Here is a 25593-nt window from a genome sequence, read left to right as displayed (position 1 = left end):
TACCAGGAGAGACTGAGGGAACTAGTCTAGAGAAGAGAAGACTGAGGGGGAATATAATAGCAACCTTCAGCTACCTGAAGAGGGATTCCAAAGAGGATGGAGCTAAACTGTTCTCAATGGTGGCAAATGACAGAACAAGGAACAATGGTCTCAAGTTGCAGCAGGGAAGTTCATGTTAGAAATTTGGAAGAATTTTCTCACTAGGAGGGTAGTAAAGCACTGGAACAGGTTACCCAAGTGGTGGAAGCTCCATCCTTGGATGTTTTCAAAACCCGGCTAGACAAAGCTTTGGCTGGAATGGTCTGGTTGGAGATGGTCCTGCTTTGAGCAGGGGGTTGGACTAGATGACCTCCTGAGGTCCTTCCAACCCTAATTTTCTATGATTCCCCCCCCACAATGCACACCCAACCTGCCACCTGCAGTTGAGCACTGGGCTGCCAGGCCACGGTCTCCTAACTTCCTCTGGGCAGCCCTACCCCCTGTGGAGGGGAAATCAGGGAGTGTCCTCTCCCTCCAGCATACACGCATGCACACACAGATAAGTTCTCTAGTTTGCCCTGGAGGGACTTACCTCTGTAGGAGCTCTAGGTCTAGATGTTGGTTTTCCCACTCCTTTGGGCTCCCTTATCACAAAGCCACATGCTGCCAGACTGCATGATCACTCCTACCATAAGAGGTGACCCTTGGCATCACACTGCAGTTCAGCTTCATGCTGTGCTAGCCACATGTTGCCATCATAATCTCTCTGACTAGTGCAACCTCCAACTGGCTATGGTATTTTGGAGCATTGCTCACTACACTGTCTTGTCTCCAGTCCTGCAACACAAATACAAGCCCTTAATATTATGCATGTCAGTAGTTCCACTGACATTAACAGAACTGATCGCATACTTAATATTGAGCCCAAGGATTTTTGAATGTCCACTTCTGATAGAGCACCCTTTAAACCAGGGCTGTCCAACTTCAGATTGGGCAGGGGCTGTGTACCCCACAGGCTGCTCCAAGAAGAGGCCACAGGTCCCAAGCTGGTGCCCCACACACTCAGGTGCTGCCCCCCAGTACTCTGCATGGTGTGGCACCCTGCTTCACCTTCAGTTCCTTGCAGACTTCTCTGTGGCATCAAGCTATATGGGTACTCCATGCTACCACCATGCTGCTAGGCATCTTACCAACTTGCCCTGCCGCCTCAGAAGCCAGGGGAAGGAAGGGGAGCCCCAAGATCCCAGCTGCTGCAACAGCTGAAGCAATAGGGGCAGCAGCTGGACGTGACCCCGAGGGCTGTATGTGAACCATCGTGGACCTTGTGTTAAGACTTCCCTGCTTTAAAAAATAGATCCCTAAAGCTATTTAATACTTTGTCTTTCATATTTTTATCTCTGTTCCCATTCTGATGTTTATAAGCATCTTTTCAGCAAGGGAGAAGCTGACTATACGTAAGGTCCCATCACATGCGTAAAACACAGCAGCTAAAAAAAAGAGAGGAAAATAATTTTAACTTTAGCCTTTTGCAGTAACATCATCTTAGTCAATGAGTTGTAACTAGAATAGACACAACATTTTCAGCCTGTATTGTGGTGTTTTTTTCTTTTATGGCAAGCAAATGGTGTTCCTGGAATATTCCTAGCAACTGAGGAAGTAGGTTGTTGCCTTCAAAAGCTCCTGCCTCTAAATCAGTTAGTCTTTCAGGTGCTACCCTGCGCTCTACCCTCTGCTTTGAATATTACTGTTATCCATAGACAGTGCAGACTCACCATGTTTCACACATTTGAAGGGAGTTTCTCTCATTTTTTGGGTTTATTTTAAAGCAGATTTTTGTTATTGTTATGTACTTGCATGCTTAGAGATGGTGTATGGTTTAATAAGACACAGATAAATCCATTTTTTATTTTAAAAAATTCTTTAAAGTATCACAGTTGTACTTTATGATGGCCCAGAAATTATGGGGAAAAGATTCATTTGTTGTTTTTATGTTTAAAGACCTTGTGAAAGATCATTTCCCTGTTTTTTCCTGTACAAATTAGCGGACCAGTCCTGTGTGTGCTTCTGCATGTGTGTAACTTCATGATTGTAAATTCAGAGGGGCTGTTCTTTCATAAAGATAATCAATGGCATAAGTGTCTGCAAGTGTCCTTTTTTTGTGCTTTAATAGCTATTCATTGTTTGTGTGCCCCGTGATTATCAATGGATTTTATTATTGCAACAGTCTTTCCAGATAGGGAAATATGTTCCCTATTTCACAGATGAGAAAACAAAGCGGAGAATAGATGAAGGGACTTGCCAACAAAGGAAGTCTTTGGCTGAGCTGAGAAAAGAAGGTAGGGCTCCTGAACCCTAGTTCAGAGCCATACCCACTACTTAACCCTTCAGCAGAGTTACTGTGCATCCTTGGGATGTATCATGTATATTTCTCTACGACCTTGAATCCGTACATGGGTTCAGTGAGTAGTTTAGCCATAGACAGCCTTGTTGAAGTCAGTGGGGTTCTACTCCCAGTTTCAATATCCTTTGTGTGTTTGCATCCAACACTAGGTTAAAATGGTCCTCACTTGAAGGAAACGTTTCATGGAAAGGTCCTTAGGGAAACAGAGCTGTAAAGGGGGAAGGGGGACTCATCAGTCAGAAGGTCATGTAAAAATTGCAGTAGCACAGCATACAAGTACAGTATTTAGCAAGTTTCATGTGAAATAAATCCAGTTGTGTACCACCAAATACTTATTTTGGGGGTACCATTGTGATCCAGGTCTTCAGCTCTCCTACATCAGTGTACCTTTAATAACTCTTTATGTGACAGACAGTACAAACTGTAAGTAGACAGAAGTGAAAAAAGTAAAATAGTGTGTCTAGTTCTTACAAACCCTTTTTACCCATTAATCTCCCCAAAACCTACCTTTCCAATTCATAGTGTGAGTGTCACTTCAAGATAATTTTACAGCTGCTGCCTAGTGCTTCATTGTGTTATAGAAACATGGTAATATAACTTGAAGTAAATACAAATCGCCTTTAATCAAGGCCTCTTGTTTCCTCTACTTTATTTTTGCAGACAGCTGAACGTGTTCCAGCTGTGTTATCAGATGCTATAACTGAACTGAGATGTGGCATTTGCAGTTATGCTCTTTGTTTTTTGTAGTCCAAATTTTGTGGTATTACCTGTGAAAGAGTTCTAGGGATCGATTGTCCCTTCCCTGCAGGGAATTGCCCATTTAAAAGCATTAAAAGTACTCTTAAGTAGACCCCTAAAAACGGAGGGAAATCAGCAGTTGCCTGTATGTCACAGGGATCCATGAATGTGTCTTTTAATTGCTTTAAAAGGGAGGGGAAGCTGGTGGTCCTGAGTACCCACCAACTGCTACAGTATAATTGTTACCTCCTGTAGTGATACAAGTTTGCTCAATCACTGTAACTTTAACCCTGAGTGAAAGGGTAAGAGTTGCCACAATTCTATTACATTTGTATCACTACAGAATCATGCAAATTAAACTGTTACACTGTAACAGCTTATATTAGTATTACTGGATATCAGTACAATTATTATCCCTATCTATCAGTACCCACAAAGACTAGGATCTGCTCCTTATCTTTCATAAATAATATCTGAAGTATCCATCATAACAATATTTGCACACCATTATTGTCCTTTAACTGTTGCCGTAACACAATCAGTTTTTTTTCCTTGAGGCAGTGGTGATTTACAGTGACACTGCAGCTTTACTGTCCCCACTTTGGCTGTCTGGATGGAAACTCTTTGATGCTCTCTATTTGTCATTAAGCTGTCTTCAATACATGTTTGAATGCATGTTTGCATGGTTTGTTTTCTTCCCTGAAACAGAATAAAAAACATTTTGAAATTTCTTGTGAAATAAGAGTCTAAAAAAATCATTTTAAAGTAAGCAAAATGTTTTATTTTGATGCATCTGAGATTTTTTTTTCTAGTGTCAAAGTTTTGAAACTTTAAAACAATACTTCTGTCAAAACTGTGAATTTTGCCTTCTGAAAGTTGTTGTGATGCAAAACAATTGAAATGTTCAGTTGCAGGAATATTTCTTTTTACTTTTTCCTAAATAGAATCTTATTAAAAATAATTGATTTGAATGAAAATGACATTTTTTGTTGCAACATATTTCAAATTCAAGATTTCAAGCCACCTTGAATCTGAAATCCAGTGGCAAGTGGAAAGACACCCATTCACTTTACTGGTCTTTGGGTGAGACTCTGAGCAATCAAGAATAGAAAAAAACCCACCTAATCTGTGAACAGACCTCTCTGCCACTGAAATTAAGGGGCTCTTATAGGCATAGGATCATCTATTTAGATCTCAGTACCTTGAAAGAAAGGAAGGAGTTAATTATTTAAGATGATAATACATTCCTCCAAATTATACTTGTTTTTGAGCTCCCTAATTCATCATTTTAGACTTGCTTCTGCAGGCAAAATAGAAGAGGTGATGGTGAAAATATTAAAACATTTTATATTCAACCGGTGGCCCATGGGCCTCATGTGGCCTGCAGGGGGTTAATTTGTGGCCCCTGGGCTCCCATCCAGCCACTACTTCTACCATCACTCCTGCTGCAACAGCAGCCACAGTTTTGGGGCTTGTGCTCCTTCCTCTGGCTTCCACTTCCTGCCCCTGCCCCTGGGAGTGGTGCAGTGTAGTGCAGTCCCCAGTTCTGGGTGAGTCTGTGGCCCAGAGTGCCCAAATGGCACAGTGCAATGGGGAGCCTGCAGCTGGGGAGCTGAAGGCAAAGCCAGGGTGCCCATGCACAGTGCAGTGGGGGGCAGAGAGATGGCATGGCTGGTGGCTTGTGCTGGTGCTGGGGCAGTCTGGAGCCCTCATTTCTGTGGCCCCTCCAACTGCTTAGAAGTTGGACTGTTCTGAACTAGACCACGGTTGGCCAAGCTGCAGCACATATGTCCTAAGTAGTACCAGCAGCCTCCGTCCATACACATGGCAGACCAGGGAGGGGGGGAGGAACACAGCAATGAATAGGGCATAGAGGAGAAGGAAGAGCAACAGATTGGGCAAAGAGCACAGGGCAGAGAGGAGAGCAATGGATTGAGCAGAGGAAGGGAATCAGAGTGGTACTTTGTGAGGGTTAGGGGCTCATTTGTGGCACGCCTACCAAAATGGTTGGTCCTACAGTGCTAGACTAACTGCCTGTGGTTCATTGGAAGTTGGTCCAAAACAATAATGAAACACTGGATTTACAAATTTAGCATTTTCCAACTAATCAAATTGTCAGAAAATTCCCATGCAACCAGATGAAAGAATATCTCTATTTCTCTGCAAAATTTTGTATTCTCTGAAATCGGGTTTTGGTTTCTGCATGTTGTCGGAACTTTGACTCCTAACCTGCCATTCATGTCTGACCTTTTAGCAAGGGCCTGTCTTTGTTTAAATCTGTAAACAGTGTCCATTTAACTATAAATACTAGTCTTAACATTTAAATCTATGGGATTTGGGGCTGAAGGCGATATCTATACCTTTACCTGTGTCAGGTTAGGAAGTGTGCTGGATAGTTATGGAGCAGTTTTAAGTATTTGTGCAGTTTTAAGAATAGATTAGGCAAACACTTGTACTGGATAGTTTAGATAGGGATGACCCTATCACTTCAGAGTGACTTAGACAAATTGGAGGATTGGGCCAAAAGGAATCTCATGAGGTTCAACAAGAACACGTGCAAAGTCTTTCACCTAGGACAAAACAATCCCATGCACTGGTACAGGCTGGGGGTTGACTGGCTAAGCAGCAACTCTGCAGAAAAGGACCTTGGGGTTACAGTGAACAATAAACTGAATAAGAACCAGCAATGTGCCCTTGTTGCCAGCCAAGAAGGCTAATGGCATACTGAGCTGCATTGGTAGGTGTGTTGCCGGCAGGTCAAGGGAAGTGATTTTTCCCCTCTATTCACCATTGGTGAGGACACATCTGGAGTACTGTGCTCAGTTTTGGGCACCCCACTATAGAAAGGATGTGGACAAATTGGAGAGAGTCCAGCAGAGGACAACAAAATGGTGAGGGGGCTGGGGCATGTGACTTATGGGGAGAGGCTGAGGGAACTGGGCTTATCTAGTCTAGAGAAGAGAAGACTGAGGGGGAATATAATACCAGCCTTCAACTACCTGAAGATGGATTCAAAAGAGGATGGAGCTGGACTGTTCTCCATGGTGGCAAATGACAGAACAAGGAACAACTGTCTAAGTTGCAGCAAGGGAAGTTCAGGCTAGAAATTTGGAAGAATTTTCTCACTAGGAGGGTAGTAAAACACTGGAACAGGTTACTCACAGAGGTGATGGAAGGTCCATCCTTGGAGGTTTTCAAAACCTAGCTAGACAAAGCTTTGACTGATTCTGCTTTGAGTAGGGGGTTTGGGATGATCTAGATGGGGCTGATCCTGCTTTGAGTAGGGGGTTGGACTAGATGACCTCCTGAGGTCCCTTCCAGCCCTAATTGTCTATGATTTTGTGATCCTACTTGGACAGGGAGGGGTCAGGAGAGTTGGATTGGAAAACTTCCTGAGGTTCCTTCCAGCCCAACTTTTCTATGATTCTATGGTGAGCCTTAGGCAAAATTACATTCTCTTTTATTGCAATATTTTTGGTATAATCCTTTGGGTCCTTTCCTTTGTTCATTTTATTCTTCTGTGCAATTTTGTAAAGAGAATAGCAGTTCAAGGACTTTCTGTATAGCTATTGGCATATATCTGCAGAAAAAGCTATTTTTCCAAAAAATGAACCAAAAAATGTGGGGTCAACTTATATGCAGGGTCAACATATAATTGGAGCTTTTTACTTCTCCAGAAAGTACTTTCCTTGGGCACTTTCCTTTAACAAACATATTTTATTTTTCTCTCTTCTAAGTGAATATCTTCATAAGTCAACTGGCATGAATTTACTGACTGTAGCAAATCAAGTTGCTGAATAAGGGCTCAGTCCTAAATAAACCTCTCCATTGACTTTTTGAGACTTCTCATAGGAATACAGTTACTCAGACATCAGTGTTTACAGCTCAAACCCTATATTAAGTCAGAATTAATCACTTTCAGTGTTTAGAAGTATTTCAGTTCATTTATTGTTATTTCCTTCAGATAGACCTCATACAATCTGTTCTTCCATAAACATAAGTTTCTTATGAAAGAAAAAAACTTGGCTATGAGTCGCTGAGAAATCTTGAAACCAGCAAATTCATACAGCCAGAGTGTGACAACATTACATGAGAAGCTACAAATCATGAATTAGTTGTGCCTTGCTTATTAAAATGTAATTAACACTGTTGTGTTTGCTGGATTAACTTTGAGAACATCAAGTTATCTTTCAAGTTTATTATTCAAACCCATTTGCTAGGCTGTAATATTGATTCAATATCATGCTGCTGTATATGATGAAGGCTGGTTTGACCTCTTTTATTTGCACTTTGTGCTAGCATTGGTAATGCCTGAATTAAATGACATTAAGTATGAGGAATGAAAGTAGAGCTTGTTGTAATTTAATGCCAGTCATTATTATTGTGAGGAGTAAACACTGCAGAGTGGAGGTGAAACAGAGCCAGAAGGCAATAGAAAGCCTATTCAGCTATTTATTTTGGCCTGAAGCTCCTCCCTTGGCTATAAAATTTGCTTGGTTACGCAGTTTCAGCAGGTATGTATTAAATAACACCAATTTATAATCCACAACTAGATTAGGAGTGTCAGATTCTCGAGTGGGTCAGATTCCTGTTTGAATTCTTGGGTGTGGGCTGGGTTTTGGGATTTGGTATTCAGCACAGTGGCAGTGAATCACCCCAGCTATCAGAGGAATAGCCACACATAGTTTAAGAGCAGAATCTTCAATAACATCAGGCACTTTTACACGTGCGCCAGCGTGGAGGGTGCTTTAATTACAGCGGCTCTTGGGAGCTGCTCTAATTAAAGCACCCACAGCGCCTCCTGTATTTGGTGTCCCATGCTTCAAAATGGCACGAGGGAGCTTTAACTAAATAAAGCTTGTCAAACGAGCTTTAGTTAAAGCACCCATAACACCATTTTAAAGTGTGGGGGTGCTGAATACACGCAGCTCTGAGGCTGCTGAAGTGTGCTAATTAGCACAGTCCAGCAGACTCAGTTAATTGAGTCTGCTCTGACACATGCTAATTAGCATGTGTTGGAGCAAGTGTTGGGCATGTGTATAGGTGCCTGTCATGACTAAACTTTTATTAAAGTCCCCTTTATCAATTACACCGTATTTATAACTGCTGCTATTTCTGCCCTTTGCTTTCCCGTTTTTGTCTCTTCTTCTGTCTTTTCTCTGCATCTTCTTCCTGCATCAAGGGCCACTTCCTTCTTAAGTATCTCACTTCCAGCCTGTTCCCTTTGCCATGTTATACAGTGATCAATGATAAAAGTAGTAATGGCAGGTCATGTGTCGCTGTTTTGCTCTGGAATTAATGTCCCTATAAATTGAGCAGGAGTGAAGGAGTTTGTACTTCTGAGTCATTGTCTCAGGCTGGCTGTACACACTGGACAATAGCAGGATATCATCAATTTGCCTTTCTTTCTTTTGCATTTGGAAGGTTCATTTTACAACCAGAAGGACTGCAAGATTAGACTTGGTTTTTGGTTTTTAAAAACACAGGCTGTGGATAATCTGAATAAGACTACATAAGTACATACAGGTTTCCCTTGCTTTATGCGGCGTATACGTTCCTGGAAAACTGCACGTAACTCAAATTTTCATAAAGGGAACTCAGTTTATAAGGTGACAGATAGGGATATTTTCCCATGGGATGAGGGAGGGAGTGGGGCTGGGGCTGGGGAAGGAAGGGGCAGAGGGAGGGTCGCAACGCAGGTGAGCAGCTGCAGGCAGGTGGTGTGAGCCACTTTTGGGGCTGCAGCAGGGAGCAAAGCAGAGGGAACTGTCAGTGGGTGCAGGGCGCGGGACTGGTGGGGGGCATGGCTCTTGCTGCTACGTACACCCCAGGAAGACTGCAAGCAGAGGGGCTGCGCCGGGCTCTTCCCAGGGGTGTGTACCCCCAGATCTGCGCGCGGGACAAGGGCAGGCTGCTGCTGCAAGCTGAAGCCAGCAGCAGAATCGGGCTCTTCCCAGCAGGGGCCTGGGCCATGCTGTGCTTAGGGCGGTTGGTGGTGCTGGGACGGGGTCTGCAGCCACCCCAGTTTTGCCATAGCTCCCCCCACCTCCCCTTCCAGCGCTGCCACCCCCTGTCCCAAGTGCAGCACAGCCTAGCCCCCAACCAGGAAGAGCCCAGTGCCAGCCCGCAGCAGCAGCCTGCCCTCATCTGCATGCAGATCCGGGGGCACCTGGCACCCAGGAAGAGCCTGGTGCAGCCCTCCCAGGGTGCACGTAGCAGCAAGAGCCCCACACCCACTGACAGTTTCCTCTGCTTTGCTCCCTGCTGCAGCCCAGGAGCGGCTGACACAACCTGCCTGCAGCCACTGGGCTGTACTGCACCCCTCCCCCTGTCCCTTCCCCTACAAACTTACCTCACATATAATGAATTTACCTCAGATATAACAAATTTTGGGTGTTAAAAGGGTTATTGCATAAGAGCGAATTTGCATATACAGAACCGCATAAAGCGAGGGAAACCTATAAAATACATCAGATCAGGTCCTGAGGCTAGGTATTTATCATCACTTCACTAAGTATGCTTCTAAAATCTCTGTTGTAAATTCAGGTGTACCTAGCTAAAGAATTCAGGGTATGCCTGCTTTTACATGCACTGGACTTGCAATAGGGGAAGAGATATACTGATAGATGCAAACTTTATTTATCCAGAAGGGAAGCATGTGCTGGAGGACAGATAACACATACCCTCCAAAACTGGTGCAGCTCAAATTAAGAATTTTACCAAACTTGAGTATGCCTTAATTAAAAGCTACAGGATGATGTGTGGCTGGAGATATGGAGACAGGTGTTACTTAGACATTATTGAAGTGCTCTTTACTCATTGTGGGAAGTCACTGAGTCCTGCCTATTTATGGTTAGATGGTGATATTCTAAGGACCTTGTTATACATTAATTTTAGATGCCTTCTAAAGCTCTTAACCTCTGGTTTGTCCACACATTAACACGCAAAACTAGCTTTAAGCACACTTTAAGCAGCTTAAAGTTAGGCCACTCCAAGGCAGGTTTATCTCTGATCTGTGTTATTCAGTTCATGTTCCATTAATGTGTGGCCACTCCCTACAGACAGCTATGCTGCTGTCCTCCAGCATCCTAGGATGCAGTGTCCCCCCTTCCTGTTCTGTGTCGACAAATGTTCTACCCCCTGTACTCTACTGCACAGCAGGGTGTGGACAGGGGGATTCTGGCACCAAGCCAAATCTCCCTCCTGCTCCCAGGTGTGTGACCTTCCCACCTCCAGAAGTGTGACTCTGAAGTGTGAGAGATTGCAGAGGGATCTGGATAGGTTACAGGGGTGGGCTAACAGGAACAGGATGCGTTTCAATACGGACAAGTGCAGGGTGCTGCACTTGGGCAGTAGGAACCAGCAGCACACTTACACAATGGGGAACTCCCTACTTGAGAGCACGGAGGCAGAAAGAGATCTTGGAGTCATTATTGACTCCAAGATGAACATGGGCCGACAATGCGAGGTCATGGTTGGCAGGGCTAACCGGACCTTGTCGTGCATCCACAGGTGCATCTCGAGTAGAGCCAAGGAGGTGATCCTCCCCCTCTACGCGACGCTGGTCAGGCCACAGCTGGAGTATTGTGTCCAGTTCTGTGCGCCCCATTTCAAGAGGGATGTGGACAACATGGAGAGGGTCCAGAGGAGGGCCACCCGCATGATCCGGGGACAACAGGGCAGACCCTACAGTGAGAGACTGCGGGACCTGAACCTATTCAGCCTCCACAAGAGAAGGCTGAGGGGGGACCTGGTGACCGTCTATAAACTCACTAGGGGGGACCAGAAGGGTTTGGGGGAGACGCTGTTTCCCCTAGCGCCCGCTGGCATAACAAGGAGTAATGGGCACAAGTTGATGGAGAGGAGGTATAGATTGGACATCCACAAAAACTACTTCACAGTTAGGGCGGCTAGGAGCTGGAACCAACTTCCAAGGGAAGTGGTGCTGGCCCCTACCCTGGGGGTCTTTAAGAAGAGGCTGGATGCCTACCTGGCTGGACTCATTTGAGTCCCGTTTCTTGTTTTTGGGGTTTTGTTGTTCTCCAGCCCTGGCGGGGGGTCGGGCTAGAAGATCTACTAGGTCCCTTCCGACCCTTAATCTATGAAACTATGAAACTATGACTCCATGCAAACACCCAGCAGAGAATATGCCATTTAGCCAAGTCACAGGGTCTGGGAGTGGGGTCTAGGAAGGGTGGGGTGGGGAGCAAGGTAGGAGGCTGGACTGGGTCCCCATGAGCAGGGGCTTGCTTCCCAAGGCATGGGTAGTAGCTCCCCCAAGAGTGCCTTTCCCTGCTGCTCCCAGCTCCAGCCACCCCAGGAAGCACAGCCAGCGCCCCCCAGCCCCTAGTCCCAGTTTATTAAATCATGAGACCTTTTGAATTTACTTCCTTTTTATTTCTTTTTAAATTCTTTTTTTTCTTTTTACTACTTGTTTTATATGTCAGTGGCTGATTTCCTTCATTTCACCAGCCATTCCCCACCCCCATTTCCTTTCCACCTCACATTTTATTATATACCCAGATCCTGTTAACTCTCTGCCTTCCAGCTTCGTGTTCCTGCCCTCCCAACCCATCTCCAACACCCCCACGTAGAGCAGGGATAGAAGCCTGTCGTGGCTCAGCAGACCTTTAGTGGCAAGTCACACCTTGGTCTGGCCCCTGCTCACCAGCCCTCTAGTGGCAAGTCGAGCAATGCAGGTGAGGGACAGTCAGAAGGTTTTTTTAGCCTTAAGGTGTGACTGCTCCAAACTTAAGCTAACACTAACACCGATCAACATCTGAGCAGTTCATCGTGCAACATGTAACACGGCCCTCACTCACTCAAATATAGCCTGCAGGCTGGATCCAGCCCTCCAAGATATTCTGTCTGGCCCATGGCAGGTTCCTTTCCCCGCCTGGCCCAGGTGCATGGGACAGCCCAGGCTGTGGCACATGTGTAACCAGTCCTGCTGCCCCCAGGCACGTGGCAGGTCAGGGGTGGCACAGTGACTGGACTCAGATTCCCAGCATCCCCCATGGTGGTGGCTCACTTTGCTCGGGTGCCACTGCTAGTTCACCCTGCACCCACCACAGTGGGTGCTGGACAGAGCAAGTGGGTAGGGTCTTTAATGGAGATTGGCCCAGTACGCCCACAGGCAGGGTGCACTCGGCCAGACAGATGGGATAGGACCATGGGCAAATGGCAAGTAGTGTCCAGGAGTGGGACGGGTGGGACCAGGGCCAAGATTGCAGGGGAGTGACAGTGCAGGGCCGGGGCCCAAGGCAGAGCTACCATCCACTCACCGCACTTCCCTACCCATGGAACCGGTGCCTGTCTCAGGGATGTGCAGGGAGCAGATTGCAGCTCTGCTCCAGGCCCTGGCCCCATGCTGTCACGACCGTGGTACTGGCCTATCCACCTGTCCTACTCCCAAATGCTACTCCTTGCCTGCTGGCAGTCCCATCCAATCCACCTGGCTGAGCACACCCCGCTCATGGGGGTCTTGTGCCAGTCTCCATAGAGACCCTGCTCATCCACCCACTCAGTCCAGTGTCCCGAGTGATAGGTGCAGGACAGAAGGCCTGGGGCTAAATAGACTCAGTTGCCCCTCCCTGTCACACCAGGCCAGACTGGGTCAGCACCCCTTTCCCCTCGGCCTGCCACAGCTTACCAAAACTCCTTAAGTGGCCCTCTAGCCCAAATAATTGCCCTTCCCTGCCCAAACTCAACAGTATCATGCTCCAGTTGAGTTTGGCCAGGGAAACTCTGGCACTGCTTATGAAGTATGGCATTTCATGGTATTCAGTGTGAGTAAGGGTATGTCACTTCGTTGAGTACTCTCAGAGTTATTCAAGCTACAGGATATTCCTCAGACTCTACTGGGTGGGTGGCATTAAGTCTATGAGTAGCCAAAAAAAAGAGATGGGGACCATCTGATAAAGAATGAGTCATAGACTGCAGAGAACGCCACCCATATGAAAGTGATTATGTGGCTTAGAAAGTAAGCTAGCAAAATGTAACGCATTAAAGGAAGCTGTTTTTGAACCATATTGGAAAAGATTTGACAGGAGAATGAAGAGAGAGGAAGAAAGATCAAACAGAAGTCAAGAAGTCATGAGGGAATATCTATCTCTGTGTAGGTGCAGACATCCCACTCTTTGGGCTGGATCCTAATCATTATGTTGGTGTATATCCAAACTACCACTGCAGTGAGTGGAGCTACACTGGACTTGTACCAGTGCAACTTTTACCGGAGTCTGAATCCCTCTTACAGCCGTTTTTTACCTTAATTGTTTATCCTCGCAAAGGGGTGGTTAATTCAAAGCCAGAATCTCTACCTCATCATATAAACAGTGCTGAGTGAGTGCAGAGCCAGTGTAGAAGGCTACAAGATCAGCATAGTGGCGTTATTAAGTGCAGACTGCACAGAAGTAAATTATTACACAGACTGGGGCAGCAGACAGCCAGATCTGTGGCGTTCCATGTTGTGGAGAGTCCCTGTAACTTTTCTCTTGGGAGCAGAGAGGTTTCCTATGCATGTAGTCAGGGATCCCATGACATACCTCTGGATTTAGGAAGATCTGTCAGAGGGAAGGAGCATATATGCATAAACCACCCTTCTGCTGGTCTCTGTAGTACAGGGTTTTACAAGGGCTGCCTTTAAGGACAGAGTCCACAGCATGAAGAAAGTGGAATTGTTATGTAGTAACTTTGAGCCACCTTTTCTGCAAGTTGGTGGGGATCTTCCATCACCATACTGTAGGTTTGAGGATAAACTCCAGTCCAGAACAGGTTATTCACTTGGAGTTGTTCTGCATTGAGATCTGTAGGCCTAAGCAGTCTTCCATGGAGTCCAGGGGATACTCCTCTCCAGAATACCATTCTCTTCTCAGATACCTGTAGGTCATATTGCTTCCTGAACCCACAAAACACTGTGCTCAGCAGGAAGCCCCTGCAGCAATGGCTGAGGCCAATCTACTGACCTTGGTAAGACTTGCCGCCTTTTGTGACTGCGCTAGAAACTCTAAGGCTGCGATGGACAACTACCAAGAATTGTTTGGGAGGGTGTACCCTTCCATCCCTGTTCTAACTCAGGTGATTGAAATGGACAAGAACGCACAGGATAGACAACCTCTGTTTGCACTGATTTTGGAAAGTCATGTCAAACTGATATATAATTTGGAAATAAACAAGCTCTGCTAAAACACAGTACAGTCATTGAGAATCCATGTGGTGCTAAATAATAAGTTAGTTATTGAATTTAAGATACACAAATCTGTTGCTCAGTAAGGGGCTTTGGTGGTGATTTACTGGGCGCATCAACATGAGATGTTTATTGTGGAGACACCTAATTAGCACAGTAAACATCTTGATGTCTTTGTACGTGGCCCTGTTACACTGCAGGACACTAATAAACTCCGCAGCAGGTTAGTACTTGTAAATACAAGTACCGTCCTGCTGCAGAGTTTTTTCATGCGCAGCAACACACATGTAGACATTGTCCTGGCTGGCTGGGGCACAAGGAAGCTTCAGTGTGGGGGCTGCCTGCCAGTTAGCTCCACACTAAAGCACCCTCGTGCCCCAGCCAACCCCTCAGCAGCACGTTGAACTGGGTTGGAGCAGCCCTGGACTGGCAGTTTGACCCCCAAACTCCCTGCCAGTCGGAGCTCCTCCACCCCAGCTCAGTGTGCTGTGGTCCTGCGCACACATTTAAACAGCACACCTTGGAGCAAAGAATTCCAGCGCTATTTGCATCCGAGTTTATTGCTGTGAATTAATTGCACGTGTAGACGCACCATTGATTAGTATTATCTGGTTACATTTATTTGGAGCCATGGCATATTTATATGTGGTAACTTCATAATGGCAACCAGTACTCTGTACAGGTGTTGCTAGCCTTTCATTTCACTGTTTCATCTGAACTGTGGGGTAGCTATTCCCATCTTCCTCTTCTCTGCAGTATTTCTGGTTTATGAAATGTACAACTCAAACTAACCCTTGTATCTTATTTTGAGAAACCAGCCATCTTATTATGTTATTTTAGCTTTTCTAATACTGAGAAGCACAACATTACATTATTTTTCAGTTGCTCCCTAGTCTAAATTCTTTGAGGGTGCAGTTTTCTGAAGTGTTTGTCCTTTTGTGCATTTCCACTGAAGTCAATGCTGGGCATTTTTAGAAACTCCAAACTTATATAGAGTTTTCTTTTCACACAGGCTGGGCCTATTTCTGCCTTTACTTACACTGCTGTAAATCAGAAGTAGCTCCACCCAAGTCATTGGAATTGCAGCAGAGTTACGCTGGAGTAAGTGATCAGATTCAATTCTTAGATCTTATATAACAAAGTCATAAGTATCCTTTATTAGTAAGTTAAGCAGTGCAGTGACTGATTAATACTTTTGCCACTGAGGACTTTTTTGCCATGAACTATATGGATTTGTAAATAAATCTCTGCCTTGCAGAGGCAAGTGCCTCTTATCATATATCTCAGACTGGGCACCCAGGAGGTAGTTGCATATAACTTTATTACTAAAACTTTTAGGATGTGTGAATGGTACTAAGCTGGTTGTACAGTGCTGGTAAAACTGATGTAACCTATTAAATCAATGACTTGTTGCTGAATAGTGATGATGATTGCTACTGCAATTGTTGCATGTGTACAGCATTAGTAAGCATATTTGTATCAGACCAGTATCCAGGGGCCCTGGCTGGGATCAGGACACCAGCATGCTGAGTGTTGTACAAACACAGATAAGTGTCAGCCCTTGCCTTAAAGCAGAGACCTCCAACTCATACAGCCCCAGGCCTGATCTGGACCACAGGGTTCTTTGTGGACTGGATCCAGACCCAGAGGAGAATCTGTGAATCTCTGCTGGTGGGGTGAGCAACAGCAGCATTAACCCCCATGGGTGCCTGAGCCACTGTATCAGCTCAGGGAGCTGTGGGGGTCAACACCACTGATATTTGCCATGCTGCTGCAGAATTGAGTTCCCAGCAGGGTTTCCATATCTGGATGTTTGGCAGCAGGGTGAGTGACAGCAGCATCAACCCTCACAGAACAGCCACTGAATTACCAGTCACTCCAGGAGCCATGTGGGCCATATGTTTGACACGCCTGCTTTAAAGTGTACATGTATCTTGTGTGTGTTGAAACAGGAAAGCTTAAGAGTCTGTCTCATAGTAATAATGTTACAGGATTATATCTATAGCAGGTTGGGGAAATGCAGAGATTTTTTTGTGTTAAAGTCTTAAAGTTCTTTTCAGAAAGTGTCTATGAAAGTTTGAAAATAACAGTAAAAACTCAGCTACTTGGCAGTGAGCATGGCTGTCTGGCATTATTATGGTTTTATTTTATTTTATTTTATTTTATTTTATTCAGAGTTTCCAAAAATATAAACCACCTCTATTCATGTCTTTGCATTTATAACTGTGGTAAACGTGAATGCTGTAAATCAAACCACCAAATAGAAAATCTCACTAATATCTCTCACCCTTTGTTTACAAGCCTGGATGACTTTGTTATGTGCTTGCTCAACAAAGATTTAACCACCTATTGCTGGAATGGAAGCCACATAATGTAGGGCAATTGTTCTCAGCCTTTTTCCTACCGGGACCCATTTGCAAAAGTCCATGGCCTGTCCCGACCCACACCCCCCTGGCCCTGCCAATGCCCAACCCCCAATCCCCTGCCCCTCAGGCCATGCTGGTGTCCCTCACTCCTGACCCACAGCTCTTTGCCCCTTCCAGCCCTGCCAGAGGGGTCCCTAGCTGCCCCCATCCCAGTCGGGCCAGAGTTCAGTGGCTGCAGCAGCTCTGGCTCATGCGAATGGCAGCAGAGCAAGTCCAGCCTCAGCACAGGCGCAAGAGAAGAGGAGGAGGAGAAGCCTGTGGCACGCCCCCTGCCTGGGCTGGGGCTGCCACGTCACACCAGGCCACCTAGTCATGGCCCCTCCTGCCCCACTGAGCAGTGTCTCCCAGCCACCCTGCCCCTGCAAGCACAGGCACCCACTGGCCCAGTGCCGCCAGCCTGACCACACAGCTCTCCCTCAAGTCTCAGTTCCTGGCCACCTTCCCCCACTGCCAACACACTCACACACGCTTTCTCTTTCTCTCCCTCTCTCTCTCTCTCTCTCCCCCCACTGCCCCTCCAAGCCCCAGCCCTCCAACCCCCACTCCCCATACACTTACCTAGACCCGGCTGCTGGCACTGCTCTCACAGCCCTACCTGGCTGCATGTGTATGCAGATGTACACATGCCCATTGTCTCCAGTCACCCCAAGCAGCACCTTTTTCTGTAACTTGCTTGCGACCCTTTGAAATATTCTTGTGACCCACGGGTTAAGAAACACTGCTGTGTGGGATATGTGCTGGACTGGGACTTGGGACACCTGCATTCAGTTCCTGGCTCTGCCACTGGCCTGCTGGAAGACCATGGACTAGCCATTCCCCTGCTTTGTGCCTCAGTCCTGTATGTAAAATGGAGACTATGAGGCTCCCCTCCTTCAAGTGCTTTGAGATCTGCCAGTGAAAAGCACCAGATTAGGACTACTGCTGTCAGTGCATTGTGTGCCAGTCCCATTACTACACTGCTGCCAAACGTGCTGCAGATTATGAGCTAGGAAGGATGATCCTAAAGTAAAAAATAAACCTGTCATGACACATTAACAAAGTATCTTTGGTGAGGGCAGTAGCTTAGAGGGAGGGTAGTGGCCTTGCCAGGGTTTGGGAGTTAGTAATTAAGAAGGAGAATCTCAGTTAGTGTCCCAGGTGCTAGTATGAGTGAGTGATATCCTATTTAACAGCTAAGCTGAATGGGAAGCTGACTAGTGCAAGGGAAGAAGTGATCTAATAGACTTTCTTGCTTTGTTTTCCTGGCAGGATGGAGAAAAAGAAGATAGTGATGAAATCCAAAGTTGCTTCTTCGAACCTTCTGAGGGCGCTGCATTCACTCTATCAGTTCGGTCACCTCTGTGACGTGATAGTCCACACCGAACAGATGGGAATTCAGGAGGAGTTTCTGGTTCACAAGGCAGTATTGGCAGCTTCCAGCAATTACTTCAAGGGGCTGTTTCTTCATGATGAGATGTTGGACACTAAGACCCGCACAGTGACTCTACAAGATATTTATACAGAAGAATTCACTTCCTTCCTGGAGTTTGTTTATACTGCCGAAGTAGAGATTGAGGCAGAGAAATTGCATCGGATGAAGGAAATAGCTGAGAGACTTGAGTGCAAGGATTTGCTTGATATTTGTGAAGAAATGAACTTGGAGAGTAAGGAAGGCTTAGATCCAAGTGTCCATTTAAAAGGTCAGATACACAAAAATGGTGGGTCCCAGTGGGCTTATGTCCCACAAACAGAAGACAGTGAACTGGGTAATTCATCCCCATCTGGGGCAACACCGCTGCAAAGAAAACTGTGGGATGGCCAGAAACACAGGAAATTATTAACCAGCTATGAACTTGTGGAATGTCAACCTACAGATCCTAACAAGGAAGGGACTGCTCTTTCAGAGTCAACAGCTGGGATGGCCAAGCTAGCTGAGCATAACAAGACAGACACAAGTGAGATGATTGGTGTGGATGCTGCCAACTCAGGGGGAAAGAAGACCCGCTCTTCTGCCCCAAGTGAGCCAGACTCCAAGGAAACCTGCATAGTCATTAAAAAGCTGCTCCCTGCCCAAGGGGAAGATGAAAATACTTTAATCTCAGAGCTGCCCAGTAAATTTGAGCCCAGGAGATCACTTCGCAACGGATCAAAAATCTTGCCCCAAATGTACACGTGTGAGAAGTGTAACCAGTCATTCCATTTCATCAAGCAATATCAGTCACACATGGAGCTGAAGCATAATATTAACATTGTCACCAAATACAGCTGCAACCTATGTGACCAGCTCTTCTCTAATCGCCAGAACCTGAAACAGCACAAGCTCACTGTCCACAGTGATGAGAGGCGCTTCCCTTGCATGTCCTGTGACAAGAGATTTAAGCGCCAGAAGGATATCAATGACCATGTTCGGAGGGTTCATGAAAAGAAAAGGAGCCCTCAGGCATGCCCATACTGTGACAAGGTTATCAGCTCCAAGTGTGGCCTCACAGTTCATATGCGCACGCACACAGGAGAGAAGCCCTACAAATGTGAACACTGCCTTGCAAGCTTTGCTCAGAGATCTGCTTACAATACCCATGTAAGGTATGGCCTTCCATGCGGGGGTGTGCCAGGCATGGGAAGAGAGGGTGGGTTTCAGAACATATTTGATTGCTTCTGTGCTAGGATACTATAGATCAGATACAAAGCCTTTTGAAGCTGGCACAAGTCTTTCCATTGACTTCAATGGGCTATGCAGTCTGGGGTTCTCAAAGCCATGTGGGAGATGTAGCTAGACATTTCTTATTGAAATGAATAAGAGTTGGGCCACCAGGTCCTATCAGTAGCTTTGAAAGTTTCGGCTGGTGGGTTTTAAATGTGGGCCAGGAAAATTGTGTTGTGTTAAAAATGAACTGTAGGGGTAGGAGAGAAAGGAAACAGGTCAGTCTGGATAGTGGGGAGGAGGCAGGGAACAGGTCAGTCTGCTCAACTACTCTTGCCCTTGGCATCCACTCCTGCCAGTGTGAGAAACAGAGTACTGGACTAGGTGGATCTGCGGTGTGACTCGGTACAGCCTTTCCTACAAACAAGAAAATGGCCCTTTCAGAAGTGGCCAGATAGCCTGATACTTCATTGTTATTTGATCAGAAATCCTGAGGGCTGTGGGCCTCTCAAACATTGATTGACTGGAAATGAGATGGTAAAATCACCTGGTGTCCAGATCTGCCTGTAGTCACTCAGCATACCAAAGAGGTCATGTGTGCATGCCACTGGGTGTATGGAGCATTCGTAAGCATTTCAGCTTTCATTTTCATTGTTCCTAACCCCCACCCCTCCCTCCCCTGTGTGCAAAGAAATCCTTTCAAATGTGACCCCCTGGCAGTGGATGCATTAGTGTCTTCCCAGTGGATACAGTGTCTTCTGGAGGTGGCAGACAGCCAAGAATGAGGACTTAGAGGTGTGAACTTCTCAGCACCCATTAATCTCTAAAGCTCAGTGATGATGTTTTAATTGTTAGTGTTAACACTTTCTTTGCCAATCACTTCCTTTTATGGCATGGAGAAGCAGGAATGGAGTGAAATCTCTGGGTCAGGGGGAATTGATCAGAGCTCTGGGATAGTTAATTCAAAGAGAAGAAAAGCGGAAAAATAAAAAAAAAAAAGGAACGGAAGATGGCAGAGAGAAACAAAGCATAAAACTAGCTGCAGTCCCTGAAGTGAGTGGGTTTCTACTGAGTGATACTGAATGCAGTGGTGTAATGTTGAATGTATACACATCAGTTGTCATGAGTACAGACACATCAATCAGCAGCACTGATTCTTGTTTGCTTAGGACAGAAAAAGCATAACTTGGAAAAGCTACTGTAGAGGTGCAAACTGTCCACTCTTTACATCTAGCTGTTCCTTCTAGTGGCAAACAGAAGTCTTCATATGTGCTTATATTATCTTGAGATGCCCTGGACACAGTCTTTCAGTAATCTTTGTGTAGACTGCCCCCACTTCCCATGGATGTGAACAGGGTGATTTGATACCTGTGGAGTATCTATTTGGACCTCTGGGATGGACAGAAATGCATAATTAAGTTTGGCTGGTTACTCCACGCGTGTTTGCCTCCCCCACAGTGCATGACCTGAGAGACAAATAGATAGATGTTCAAGAAGAGCCCTAGCCAAAGAAATACAATAAAGCAGTAGGTTGTCACTGAGTGTGTTTCTTTGAGTGTAAAATGACAGGATTGCCAGGCTGTGCCGGTGGAAAAGTCCTGAAGGTAAACACTGAAGGAAGATGAAACTTCACTTTGTGGGAAAAGAGAGGTATTTAGCCATGTTAGTCTTAAGTCAAGCAGAAGGCAGGGTAGTGACTCTGCTAAGATGAACCTCTACCCTGTCTTCTGTGGAAAAAAAGGAGAGAATCATATTTTTGTTTACCCTGGGAAAACTGTTCTGGCTCCTGCAATATGTAGAGTAGATCCCATCAAGATGAAGGGAGGGAGAAAAGAAAAAAACACTTCCTGTTTGGGAACTTACTTCTCAGGGGTAAAGCCTATATAATCTGACCTGAAAAAACATTTGCAAATGCAGTTTAAGTAATTTTGATCATCCAGATTGATATTCACTGCTTAAGTGTCCTCACTGATGCCAATCCTAGTGACTAAGTAAGAAAACTGGTGCAGGTCATGAGTTGAATCCTCAGCAGTGAGGAAAATAGCTTTACACTCTGCCCTTATCCTGGGGCCAGCTTGGGAGCTATATCAGGCCCCTTGCATTAATTAGAAATGGACAGACCTACAGATAAAGCCCTTCCAGCTCTGCCCTTTTAAGTATCTTTAATGTGCAGTGATTCTCAGCCTTTTTAGAAGGGGTGCACCGATAGAGATTTTTGAGCCGATACCAATGGCAGATTTTAAACAAGCCATATTGGCCAATATCGATTTGATTCCAATGTGCAGCTGGGCAGCTTGGAGACCAGTGTCTGGTGTGACTGGGAACAGCCCAGTGGAGCCCCTGATCCCAGATGGAGGCCCCCATGGTGAGGGAGGGAGTGGGGCTGGGGCAGGTGCTCCCCACCCGGGGCAGGGCAGGGCACAGGATGGAGCCATAAATGTTTCATCCAGAGAGTGGGGGGAGCAGTTCCCACCACTGCATGCACCCTGGGAGGGCATGGGGGCGGGGGTGCCCCCCGGATCTGTCTGCGGGGCAGGGCAGGCTGCCGCTGCGGGCTGGGCCATGGGCTGTGCCAGGCTCTTCCCGGCAGGAGCTGTGCTCAGGGTGGACAGCGGTGCTGGGAGGGGGGACATGGAGGGGAGCTAGAACCACCACAAAATTTGCTGTAGCCCCTTGCCCTATAGACCCCTCCCAGCACCACCACCATCCCCCCCGAGCACAGCCCCGGCCCAGCTACCCTGCTGGGAACAGCCCAGCGCAGCCCGTGGCCCCAGCCTGCATCAGCAGCCTGCCCTCACCCCATGCACAGATCTGAGGGCACATGGCCCCCATTCCCTCCCAAGCTGTATGCAGCAGTCAGAGCCACCCCACACCCCCTGGATGAGCCGCTCACCACTCTGTCCCACACCCCACCCCGGATGAGCAGTGCCTGCCCCAGCCCCACTCCCTCCCTCACCACGGGGGCCTCAATCTGCACCCACCAACGCCCCTTCTGTCCCCCCATCCTTCCCCCACAACAAACTTACCAGCCAGATGCTGCTCTCCAAGCTACCAGGCTGTGCTACTGGCCATGTGCATGCTGCAGGTGCTCACATACGCACGGCTTTTATCAGCCACATTATCAGCCACATGAGGCAATAGTTGATTTCCAATGCTGTCAATTTTCCCTATATCAGTGCTGATCCAATATGGGACCAATGTATCGATGCACCTCTACTTTTTAAACTTGAGGCACCCCTCAATAGACTTAGGGTGCCCCTCAGAAAGTGCCAGCTCTTAGCTTTCACTTGATTTAAGAATAGAAAAATAATAGACTAATGCTTTGGTTGCAAAGAATTCAGAAAGACCGCAGCAGGGCAAAATGTTTCTGACACAGTGGGTTCCTATTTCAAATCTCTAGGCTTATCTTTCAAATCCTGTTTGCACACCTAACAGCACTGATCTTGCATGGCACCCCACAGCATCCTTAAAAAGAACTCGAGGCACCCCGGGGTACCACAGCACTCTGGTTGAGTATCACTTGTGTAGCACTTCAGTACCGTACACAAATAAAACTGCCTCCCATCTAAAGTGTCACTGTGAAGCACTTCAATTACCTGTTTCATTCAGGGTCATTTTTTAACATGGTGTGGGCTGATCTGGAGTACTGTATCACTGTCATCTGTCTGCTCAGTTTTTATACTGCTTTGAAGTTGTTTGAAGTGCTGTAACTGTTATGTCTGTGCATGCCCAAAACAGGAGGGCTTAGATCTCATCTCTGTGCTTTAATTTTTGTATCATTAACTTTCTCCGCCTACCAAAGCACCAACGAATAATCAGCGTGAGTGTTTATTCACAGCAAGAGGGTCTTTACTTTCCAAGCAGTTCCTGGAGCATAGTAAATTCGGAAATCTGTTATATGAGTTTTTGTGTCGGTTTTATTCCTGAAATCCGCCCCACTCCCGACCCCTCTGCATTTTAAAGTAAATATATTTCCTCCCCCTTCCTAAAATCTGATCAACATAGGTAGCAATTTCAAGGACTGCCTCTCTAACCATGGTCAAGTATGTGAATTTCAATTCACAGCCTCCTATCAAATATCATTATTTTGGTTCTTGTGGATTCCCAAGGTAATGAATAAGCCAGGTAGAGTTGAGTAGATTTCTTCTGCAGGTACACTGCAGATCCCTTTTCATTTAATGGAGAGCTACCGTTACAAATAACCAAGGACAAAGACCATTTACAGTTAATTTTTTGCGCACTTGCTTGGTCAGCAAGTTTGGAAACCCTGTTAGCCCATGGCTAATCCAGTTACCAGACCTGGCCTGAATTTCTGCTGTTGCCTTTCTGAGTCCTGGAGTGACTCCCTGACCCTTGCAGTCTCTCCTGGTTCCTTCAAAGATTCAGTTTTCCAGTTAGGACCCTCCTCTTCCTTGAAGGTCTGTCTCCCTTTTCAGTCTCCTACCCAAGCCCTTCACTTCCCTAGCTATGGAAAAGATCAGGACAAATAAATGATGTTCTCTCCAAAGTTCCTCTCTGTGCTAAGGGCCATGTAAATGTGCATTGGAGGCAGTTGTCTTTTCTGGAGAGCTTGCAATCTAAAGCGAAGAAAAATAAAAGAAGCAGGATCAGGGAAACTAACGCACAGAGAAATTGTCAGGTCACACAAGAAGCTAGTAGCTGAGCCAGGAACTGACTCAAGACTTCTACTCCAGTGCGGTTCCTTCCCCATAAATCCATTTTCCCTGTCATGCATGAGGATTCATGGCCAATATTAACAGGCTTCTGCCTCCGGCATCAACAGGCTGTAGTTTTAGTCACAGGTGACCAATCCTGCCTCACATTTTATTATTGTGTCTCATTAATCAATTCAATCCTGGATCTTTTGAAGAATTTCTCATGAAACTATGCAAGAGGCAAGGATTTTTGTGGGTGATTATCTTTTATTGGACCACCTGCATAGTTGGAAGAGATTTAGATGGCTTTTGAGTACAAGGAGCCCTTCTTCAGGTTATGAAATGACTTACATAAAATTATACCACCTGTCTGTTTCCAAAGGAAGAGAAGAAGTAGATCTGCATGCCCAGGCGTGACACTTGTGTGTATAGTGTGTACAGTTAGTTCTGAACCTGTGCTTGTTAGCAGCTTAGACATTGATTGTATCTGATTTCCTTAAGAGCCCAGTCTGGTGTACTAACTCTCTTTGAGTTATGATTTCAAGAGGACTACTCATAGCCTATGCATGCTTCTCTATATTAGAAAGGTTATCAGAACCTAAATAAATACAGAAATGATTTGTGCTGCTGTTGGCACATGGAAATATTTTTAGCCAGGCAGTATTTTTAAATAAGAAATGCTTTACATTATAATCATGGTGATAGTGGTGGTGGTGGCAGCACAAAAGTTTGTTAGTTATTTATTTGGATCCTGTTTCACTAAAGACTTCATAAGCTTCTAATCAAAAGATAAATACTTATAATGGACTGTCTGCCCAAGCAATAAGAAACTCTGCCTTATGTAATTGTATGCACAAACTGGGCACATCATTGCGTGTGCATTTTGTGCATGCAGAGACATGCCAAATTTATTTTAAAGCCAAACACCATATAGTTTTCCAAAGACAAATTGTTTGTTGTTGTAGACTGTACATTAACCAGATATTGAAGTTTTCTTTGAAAGGATGAAGCCCCCCCATTCTTTCTTCTGGTACATGGATGCACTTTCAGGTCAAAAAACTGGACATTTCTTCCACATATGTTAAAACTGAATGGTGCCCATTACATTTTGGAGTAATCATATCTAGCACACAGTAAAATCTTTACTCCTTCAGATGAAGAGAAACATCTGTTTTTGTCACAAGAAACTGCCAACTATGGTATGTATTTTAGCGGTGTTTGGTTCATGTCCAAAAAATTTCCACTTAGCCATGATACTCTGTAACCCTCCTCCTTGGCCTATAGTCCAACATCGTGCTTCAGTGAGTTTGAGAATTACATAAGAAATATTTATGGTCAGATGTGTTGAATATACAGGCAGTCCTCAGACTTATGACACAATTGGTTCCTGAAAACCATGTCTTCAGTCAAAACATTGTAACTCAGAACCAATTTGCTCATAAGAAATAATGTTATAAATGCGGGATTGGTTCCTGAACCAAGGCCCGATACCCTATTTTCACCAAAAATACCCCAGAACTTTGTACTCGATCAATTATAGATGGGTAATATAGCTACATTAATGTATTTATATTGTAAATAGCAATCAT

The 25593-nt window shown here is 45.6% G+C and overlaps 1 protein-coding gene across 1 annotated transcript in view; it reads left to right on the top strand.

Annotated features, from left to right (window-relative positions):
• The window catches only part of GZF1 (GDNF inducible zinc finger protein 1), a 76826-nt gene that overhangs the window by 1659 nt on the left and 49574 nt on the right, over positions 1-25593 (top strand). Inside the window, exon 2 of the mRNA XM_019515868.1 lies at positions 17978-19291. Coding sequence (XP_019371413.1) covers positions 17978-19291 — 1314 coding nt within the window. The remainder of the gene's footprint in view (positions 1-17977; positions 19292-25593) is intronic.

This window comes from Gavialis gangeticus, unplaced genomic scaffold (assembly GCF_001723915.1).
Source record: "Gavialis gangeticus isolate Ggan-Ray unplaced genomic scaffold, GavGan_comp1, whole genome shotgun sequence".
In the NCBI taxonomy this organism is placed as follows: Eukaryota; Metazoa; Chordata; order Crocodylia; family Gavialidae; genus Gavialis; species Gavialis gangeticus.
The sequence above is the reverse complement of the archived record's forward strand: the minus strand, read 5'-3'. Positions and strand labels throughout refer to the sequence as shown.